General features: G+C 37.7%; 1 protein-coding gene across 1 annotated transcript; it reads left to right on the top strand.

The window, feature by feature from the left end:
* The first annotated feature begins 1,686 nt into the window (after positions 1-1,686).
* Positions 1,687-3,725, top strand: LOC110867758. Its single transcript, XM_022116763.2, has 3 exons — positions 1,687-2,291; positions 2,393-2,578; positions 3,089-3,725. The coding sequence occupies exons 1-3, from the start codon at positions 1,848-1,850 to the stop codon at positions 3,374-3,376; spliced, it is 918 nt and encodes a 305-aa protein (XP_021972455.1). The 5' UTR covers positions 1,687-1,847; the 3' UTR covers positions 3,377-3,725.
* Positions 3,726-9,894: the final 6,169 nt, after the last annotated feature.

Here is a 9,894-nt window from a genome sequence, read left to right as displayed (position 1 = left end):
GAATACCGGAGATGTGAGCTTTCACTTTGAATGGTGGTCTTTGTTTGCTGGTATTTGATGCCTACCTTTTACCATTCACTCACCCACTATTTTACCATAATTCTATAAAATAATATACATACACGTCTTCAATATCCACTAAATATTATACACATTTATTTCATCACCCAACAAGCTAATTGAGTGTGTATAAAACAAATTCTTTTAAACGTCAAAAAGAATTAAAGAGATTTATAAAAGTTGCTATTTTTTATATATTTATACTATAATACCTTCAAGAAAGATAAATATTTGTTGTGTGTTTAATTCATGTAAACTTCAAATAATTTTTTATAATATGAGAGGGAGAAAAAAACCAATCAGCAACACCATCAATCTTTATGGTTATTGATCAATATAAACTATTTTGAGCATTTAGGTTTTCTTTGTTGTAGCAAGTGCACATATCATAAATAGTTTACGTCACGATCAACAACGCGTGTGCGTGGTTCAGCTTTTTAACGTATATATTTTGATCGGTTTAATAGTCCCGCAGCAACGCGCGGGTTTGCGTCAACTCGTTAAATACAAATATTAATTGAAGTAAATGAAGCATTTTTTTTTTTGTTGAAAATTCTTCTTTTTTCTTTTACAAAAAAATTTTCTCATTTGAACCCTGCACTATAAATTTATATCCTTAAACTCGTGTAGTACACGCGTAAAAGCACAATTTCAATTAAACATAATCTAGTAAGGTAATAATCGTCTAAAAACAATAATCGTGTAAAAGCACAAATTCAATTAAACATGAGTTGACTCAAGAATCTAGATATGTTACATAAATGATTCTGCACTTCCTATATTAATGAATTGAAAATAGGGAAAAAAAATAAAGTTTTTATTAATGAATTGAAAATAGGAAAAAAAAAAGAATAAAGTTTTTATATCTCGTTTAATTAATAAATTATATTACGAATATTTCAAAATTAGATTGAAATAACTATTCATTGAGTCTCATTTGGTGCGACATACTTGTATTTTTTTCAGGTGAATCAGAGGTTTTACAACAGTAGGCTTTCAGGTGGTGTGTTTTCCTTAGAATGATAGGTGGGTTTGGTGAGCTGTCTACCTACATAGAGCGTGGATGTCCTTTTGCTAATAAGTTTATCCAAATGACCGAACTTAGATTAATGTTCGTTGCCGTTCAAAAAAGTAAAAATATAACTGATGTGCACTAACAAAAAAAAAAGTCATTTCTAGGGCGTTCATTTACAATAATTGTTGCATCAACCCACTTTGACTTAATGTATACGTTCATATTTTAGACAAGTTAAAAAGTTTATAGATTTATATGAAATTGCTTATAGGCTAGCGGGTTTGTAAACAATAGTCTTACTCACAAAGTGGTTAAAATATTATAGCCTATGTTTAACAAAGGTATATAACAATATATAATTTTTACAAAGGTATATATAACTATATATAACAGAGCTAAAATTCGAACGAGTTAGTTGTTTAAGTTAAGTATATTTCCCAAGAACACATACATGTATGTGTGCTTAGGTTTTAATAAATTCTTTATCCTAGAAAATGTAGGAGACAATCGTAAAATGTCATAAGTCTAACAAAACAAAAAATGTTGATGACACTACGTGTTAAAAAACCGATGGACACTATACATATATTCTATGACACATACACACACACATAAAATTCCAAGTAATCAATTACAACCTTCTTCCCATCTTCCCCTTTGTCTACTCTCACTCTAAACACTCTCAAACATACTTTCAGTAGCCAAAGATCCACACCCTTTTCCACTTTTTCAACCACCAAACACCCCGACACCAAATCAAAACCGTTAAAAAATGTCTACACACACAAAGACAGATTCCGAGGTAACAAGCTTAACAGCCTCATCACCAACAAGATCACACGGCCGGCCAGTTTACTACGTACAAAGCCCGTCACGCGACTCGCATGATGGCGAAAAAACCACCAACTCGTTCCACTCAACCCCTGTCCTAAGCCCCAACGGGTCACCCGGTCGTCAGTCCCGGAACTCGTCTTCCACCCGATATTCCGGATCGTTCAGACCCGGATCCAGAAAAGACAGACAGCACCAACGGAAAGGCGAGAAAGGATTCGATGCGATCGAGGAAGAAGGACTCTCCGATGAATCCGGTCGGACCGGCATTCCTCGTAGATGTTATTTTCTGGCTTTTGTTGTTGGCTTTTTTATTCTCTTCACGTTTTTTAGTCTCGTGTTGTGGGGTGTTGCTAGACCGCAAAAGCCCGTGATCACCATGCGGGTATTGTGTGTGTGTGTTTTTTTTTATATATTAATAAAATTTACAAGGGTACCGTCTCCTTTTATTAACTAACCCTGGGTGGGCTTTTTGACTTTTTGTAGAGTATTGCATTTGATCAATTTGTGGTCAATGCTGGGGCGGATGCGACTGGGGTAGCCACGGAGATGGTGACACTAAACGCTACCGTGAAATTTAATTTTCGCAATCGGGGTACGTTTTTTGGCGTCCATGTATCTTCCACGATGCTAGATCTTGCGTACACTGAGCTAACTCTGGCCACCGGAACGGTAAGCAACAGTTTGATTTCGGTTTCGTTGAGGTGTTATGTTACTCGAATCATGTTTACCGTAACTTAGTGATTTACTGGTATGGTGTGTGCACACATAAAAGTAATGAGAGTTCAAATCCTTGTAGGTGTAATGTTATATGATATTTAGGTGTTAAACACATGACCTAGTTTGTGGTGTGGAATTTAGGCGGTGTAAAAATTGTTTGTTGACCTAGTGGTCCCTCGAGATATAGTGTTTGTGGTGTGGTATTTAGGTGGTGTAAAAAATTCAGGTGTAATGTTATATGGTAAATTTTTGCAAGTACAAGATTATGTGGTATTTATGTGTAAAAAATTATTTAAAAATAAAAGAGTTAAATGTCATTTTAGTCCTTGTTGTGTGGGATATTTTGTCATTTTAGTCCAAATAGTTTCAAACGTTGCCATTTTAGTCCACTGTGTTAACTCCATCCCCTTAGTCTGTTAACTAGAAGGGCGATTCGATTACATAACTGTTTAACATGTGCAGATCAAGAAGTTTTATCAATCAAGAAAGGGTCACAGACTCGTGAGTGTGAACGTGCACGGTGTAGGTGTCCCATTGTACGGTGGTGGTGTGAACTGGAGCAGCGAGAACGGTAAACTAACTGCACCAGTGCCGCTGAACCTAAATTTCACGATTAAAGCCAAGGCTTACGTGCTAGGGAAACTGGTGAAGCCAAAGTTCTACAAAAAGGTGTCGTGTGCCATTGTTTATAAGCCCGCCAAGGCTGTTAACACGCCGGTTTCTCTCAAGAACTCTTGTTCTGTTGAGTAGGTTTAGTGAGCGTGTGAGAATCCGTTATAAAAAAAAGTTTTAAAAATTACACTCGAAAGAATTTGAAATAGAAAGAAGATGCAGAGAGCCGTTGATCTGATTGGCCTTTGAAACATCGTCGGTGACCTTTGGGAATATTAAATTTTTGTTTGATGTTTTTATGGGACTAGTGAGTTTTATATTTATTATCTTTTTTTTATTTTTGGATTTTGTTTGATTGTTTGGAGTTCGATGAATGTCAACAACCAGATGCAATAACGCCCAAACAAAGAAACAAAGTAGTCTGTGTTTGTAATTAAAGTTTTATAGTGTTTATTGAAGTCAGAGAAACAATGCTCACTTTAACAAATCCTAATTTGTCGACTATTTTCTGATTATAATATTTTCTTATGTAGATAATCCAAAATGTAAGTATAACATGTCATTTGTAAACTACGTGTTGTAGTTTTCGATCGGACATTAAGGTGGTGTTTGTTTTTTTCAAGAAGAGCTTCCTGGCCTCTTCTGTCTGCACCGTGCAGACGCGGGAAGAGGTTTAGCCTCAGAAGAGTGTTTGTTTTTTTTTTGAGAAGTGCTTTTTACCTCTCCCCAGCCTCTTTCTGAGGAAGAGGTAAACCATAAGCTTCTTGGAGCAGACGTTTACCTCTTCTTGGCACCACCTCCTCTGCCACCACCTTCACCTCCGACACCACCTCCACCTCCGACACCCCTGCTCCGCCACCACCTCCACTCCGCCACCACCTCCACCTCCGACACCCTGAAACAAACCACCTGCTCCGCCACCACCTCCACCACCTCCACCTCCGCCATCCACTCCGACACCCCTGCTCCGACACACCTGCTCCGCCACCACCTCCACCACCTCCACCTCTGCCATCCACTCTGACACCCCTGCTCCGACACCCTGAAACAAAACCCCCAAATCGTTCACAACATCATCGATCTGAAACAAACCCCCAAATCGTTCACATCATCATCGATCTGAAACAAAACCCTCCAAATCGAACTGCAACATCATCATCATCATCGATCTGCATCATCATCATCATCATCATCATCATCGATCTGTGGTGGCTGTGGTGTAGTGGTGACAGTGGTGGTTGTGGTGTAGTGGTGACGGTGGTGGCTGTGGTGTAGTGGTGACGGTGGTGGCGGTGGTGAAGTGGTGGCGGTGGTGACGGTGGTCATGGCGGTGGTGAAGTGGTGGCGGAGGTGGTGCAGATTGTAGAGAGAGAGTAGAGAGAGATCAGTGTAGTATGTGATGTTGTGTGTGTTTTAAACCTAGAAGAGGTTTTATATAAAAAAAACAAACCCTCTTCTCCTTGCAGACTGTAGACATTTGGTCCACATCTTCTCCTGCAGATGTCTGCAGATGTGGCCTGCAGCAGAAGAGGTTTTCCTGCAGAAAAAACAAACAGCACCTAAAAGTGTAAATTATAAATGGTTAGGTGATTCTTTATTAAAAGAGAAAAGTTTCTGGATAGTCCCTGTGGTTTGCACAGATTTCATCTTTAGTTCTTACATTTTCAAAATTACAGCTATAGTCCCCAACTTTGTCAAATTCGTTCTCGGATAGTCCCTGGCGTGGATGAGGGTTAGTTTTCTCAGTTAAATAGGTGTGAAATGACCAAAATACCCTTCCTGTTATATTAATACCTAAAAAATTAAAAAATATATATATACTTTATGTGGAACCCACCACCTACCTACCCATTTCATTTTTCCCATTCTTCACCCCCACCATTTCCACCTTTCATCACCACCACCATCCACCTTTCACCACCGTACCGCACCGGTTGAGATACAGTGCATGACGATTTTACAGATCATAACAATGGCCATGATGATGGTTTTTCCTCTGCTTCATTACTTGATTATTATAAAATGAGTGAATTTATAGCAGCTTTTTTCTCCTATCATCACCTTGCACGTTTACAGTGGTCTCAACGTCACAACAAACAAAATCACCACTGAAGAACAACTAAATGTCCCCCACCACCTTCTCGGAACAATTGACCCGACAAAACCGGTCTTCACACCTTCAGATTTCCGAAAACTCGCATCGGAATACATCTCCGACCTTAAACTCCGACGAGGTTTACCTCTAATCGTCAGCGGGTCAAATTCCTTAATCTATTCACTTGTTACAAAACGGTTCGACCAGAAATCAGACGTCTTCAACGGACCCGACCCGGATCCGGTTAGTACAGAGCTTCTTTACGATTGTTGTTTTATCTGGGTTGACGTATGTTTACCTATGTTAAGATGGTTTAGAATTGTGTGGATTAATGATTTTATTACGTTCGGGTATATTATGCATTGGTTGTGTTATTTGAAACAGCCGATTACCGGCGGGGTGGTTGCTGGAATAATGGGGTGGCGACAGTTCGGAGTGAAGGATGGGGTACGGTGGTGAAAGGTGGATGGTGGTGGTGATGAAGGTGGAGATGGTGGTGGTGATGAAGAATGAGGAAGATGAAGTGGGTGGGTAGGTGATGGTCCCACATAAATTATATTTCCTTTTAACTTTTTGGGTATTAATTTAAAAGTAAGGGTATTTTTGTCATTTCACACCTACTTAACTGAGAAAACCGACCTTCATCAGCTTCAGGGACTATCTGAGAACGAATTTGCCAAAGTTGGGGACTATACCTGTAATTTTGAAAATGTAAGGACTAAAGGTGAAATCGGGATAAACCACAGAGACTATCCAGGTACTTTTCTCTTATTAAAAAAAAATCTCATGTTAAATATGTTGACAAACAGATATAATGTATTAGAGAGGATATTTTAATATTCTCAAAACTTAAAAGTTTCTTTTTTTTAATTTAATGTATAACTTACAAACTTACAATACGGGTAATTAGTCTTTCAAGAAAACAAAACTTTAAGAGTCATGTGTTATGAAACAATTTGTAACGTAACTCTCTAATATTTCCGTCGCGTGTTTTTGTATATTACGCGATTGGGGTTTTATAGATGGGTATCAGAGCCATGGTTATAGAGAATTAGGTTATTAGTAATACTTTTGACCTAGACTACACCCTTTTTAGGACTCTAACACAAGTTATCTTGTGCTTAAAACAATACCATCACCTATCCTTAGGTGATTACCAAAACAAATCCAGAAGTTACAAATTCATTTTGAAAATCAATCATCTATCCTTAGATAATTTATTTTTGGGCTTATGCCTTCAAAAATTTTCAAAATCTCGTCAAAGTTTGGGTTTTAATAATATGAACACGTGCAATCCGGAAGGGTAAATGCCTGTACCTTGAATTTTCTGTCTAAGCTAGAGTGTTCGTACAAATCCGCATAATCAGACCAGTCACTCTTACCTGGGAACTCTTAGGGTGAGTATTCACCTATAGGCTAAAGCATGTCTTTGCGCTACATTATAAAGACCCATTTACTTTGATTAGTCACTGTGTCAATTGTTTGTTTTAAATAACAAACAAATGATCATAATCATTATGCTTCGTCGATATTCTTAACATCCAATTTTGATTATCCAAATATCATCTCACTCGTTTTCTCTCATTTCCTTCTCTTTTAGAATGCCTCTCCGTCGAAATGCTGCTAAGGAAGCCGATATGGTGGCTATGATTGCTCAACAAATAGCTGCTGTGCTACCAAATCTTGTGACTCAGTTAAACCAAGCAAACAATAACAACAACAATGCACCTGCTCCATGCAACGATAAACAATTTAACTCAGCTAAACTACTCAAGTTTAGTGGTTCTTGTCACAACCCCCGACCCCACCCTAGGAGCGGGAGCCGTGAACTAGTCAAGTGGTACCGGTGTTTATTAATTACGCAGCGGAAAAACTTTTCATCAGGATCGTAGTTAGGAAACAATTTCAGAGTTTCTAAAATACCAAATTTTTAATATTAAACAAATGGGTTAAAACCCGTATTTCATTCAAATATTTTTATAGGGATAAATCCAAATTAACAAATATAAATTTCTTCTTTTATCCAGGCATTTATAGCCACTTTATTTAAGCCTTCTGTGCTCCATAGCTGGCTTCTATTATCTTTACAACAAATTAACTGAAACGCGTTTTAAAAATATTTTATCAGCAAGAAATATGGGCGAGTTTATTCCAGTTTATAAAAATAAGCTTTTTAATTTTACAGTATTAAGAGCGATTACAATGTTTATATCTACCCAATTACTCATTCAGTATTTGTCACGTTGGCAGTTACTATGACTGTGGTCATATTACTGTTGGCTAACTCTTTGTCCAATGGTAACGCTTGATTAGTAGTGTATACAAAACCCCACATACCAGCAGTAATTGTAGAATACAAAGACTTATCACTGTAAGTATAATTGATAAACATTTAGGGTTTTTGCAAAGTATTTTAAATATAATGGCTCATAAACTGTGAGAAAAAGAGAATGACTCACTTTGTAACTTTAGGGTTCAACTGCAGGCCTTCTGGTATAATCTTGGGTATAACTCCTGAGATTTTTAACAAAATATATAATGTACTCGTGTTAAGTATAATAACACAATTTAACTTTATCAATACGTCACGAGACAGAACCCCAACGTACTTAGTCAGGCAAAGCCTTGACATGCGTTGTTGGGTTAGATCAGGACAGGGTATCGAATTAGTGATCAGCAGTTAAAACACTCCAAACGAGGCAGGCTTTGAAGTATTATAGGTATAATACTTGAGGAAAAAAAAAACTATAGACTTAGAAAGGGAGAGGGCGAGAGACAGAGGACAAAAGGGAAAGAAGCAATTTGAAATGTTCTTTCTCTTTGTTCCTAATATACTAAAAAGAAGACTTGGAGTAGACGAAAAGAAGCAATTTGAAATGTTCTTTCTCTTTCTTCCTACTATACTAAAAAGAAGACTTGGAGTAGACGGCAATACACACGTAGACATATGCATGCCTCACGTACACTACATTCTCATATTTTAGTTTTAATATTTTATTTAATATATATTATAATTAATTCAGCTGCTTCACTCATTTGGCGTTTATAACTTCTAAAATATAACGTTTTATAAAATGATGAATATGTCATTAGAACGAGAATATTTTTATCTACATTTTGACATAAGTTTCATTAAAAACGGAGTAAGGTCAAATATAATGTATTTTTATAATTAAATATTAAACAGATCCTATGTTCGTCTAAATATCTCATATTTCTAACAGCCAACTTACCTATCATCTACCCGTTTAATAATCTAAGTTTTTATATACTTTATTTTAAATTTTATAAATAAAATTTTTGAAAATGTTACAGTTCTGAGGGAGCAACTGGGCTCCTACAATGGTTTGAGAGTCTAGAGAGCACATTCAGCCATATCTAGTGTCCAAATGAGCGCAAAGTAGAATTTGCATCAAGCGTGTTCCAAAAGAGAGCACTCACGTGGTGGAACAGAATTATGAGGGATAGGGGTGCAGCTGTAGCGATGGCTCAGACATGGGAAGAGCTCAGAGCTCTTATGATAAAGGAATTCTGCCCACGTCACAAGCAAAGGGCAATAGAGAACGAATTCCAAGATCTGAAACAAGATAGTGGAGAACATCGTGCCTACACCGACCGTTAAGAGGAGTTGAGCTTGTTATGTCCTACAATGGTTACGCCTTTGGATAAGGCAATCGAGAAGTACATTGATGGCCTTCCTGACCCGGTTCAGGATATAGTCACTGGTAGCAACCCCGCTACTGTTAGACAGGCTATCGAATTAGCTGCTACCGTGACTGAATCTCAAATCAAAAAAGGGAAATTGTTTCGCAAATGCGACAAGGAACAGACTGCTAAAACCACACAAGATAAACCCAAAGAAACTAAAGCCAAACCTTCCAAGAAATCGATGAAGCGTAAGGCTTCACAAAATTTTGCTGTGGTTACTCAACCAAACCATGCTACTCCCAACCAACCAGCACAACCCCCTGCTAGAAAACCATACAATGGAACTGCACCTCTGTGCAACCAATGTAACCTTCACCATCATGCCAGCGCCCGTAGTCGAAAATGCGTAAATTGTGGGCGTTTTGGACATACGGCTAACGTTTGCCAAGTTGCTGCTACACAAAACCAAGTTGTTAACAACCCTGCTCAGGGACGTGCTCTTAATGCTGGAGTTAATGAGGCTCGTGCCAACAATGATGCAATTATAAACAACTAGGATTTTACATTTCGATCTCCTTTGTTATCCAAGACTCATATACATTTTTCAGTTATTTTAATGATATTAATATTCCTATATCATTTACAAAACTGATATGCTTGTGCATATATGTGTAATGTGCATCGATATATCGAAATACGGAGTTCTCGTTCTTTATAAAATTGAACGACTCTCGTGATGCATCTCATTTGTGATCGCACATTCCTTACCTATGAACCCGTCTATCTGTGAAACGCGTACAGTCTTTATGGCTAGTGGAAAACACGTGAGACGCACACATTATTCCAATTGTTGAAACAAAGCATCCATCTTTGATCCTGTCCATAACTCATCACTTGGCAAGATGAGCTATGC

The sequence above is a fragment of the Helianthus annuus genome, chromosome 7, assembly GCF_002127325.2.
Source record: "Helianthus annuus cultivar XRQ/B chromosome 7, HanXRQr2.0-SUNRISE, whole genome shotgun sequence".
NCBI lineage: Eukaryota > Viridiplantae > Streptophyta > Magnoliopsida > Asterales > Asteraceae > Helianthus > Helianthus annuus.
This window is presented reverse-complemented; position numbering and strand designations above follow the sequence as displayed.

Bases quoted from the DNA above. Each gene is read 5' to 3' on its own strand.
- LOC110867758 (XM_022116763.2), top strand. From the start codon at position 1,848: ATGTCTACACACACAAAGACAGATTCCGAGGTAACAAGCTTAACAGCC. The intron at 2,292-2,392 runs GTATTGTGTGTG...GACTTTTTGTAG, and splicing joins AGCCCGTGATCACCATGCGG to AGTATTGCATTTGATCAATT. The intron at 2,579-3,088 runs GTAAGCAACAGT...TAACATGTGCAG, and splicing joins TAACTCTGGCCACCGGAACG to ATCAAGAAGTTTTATCAATC.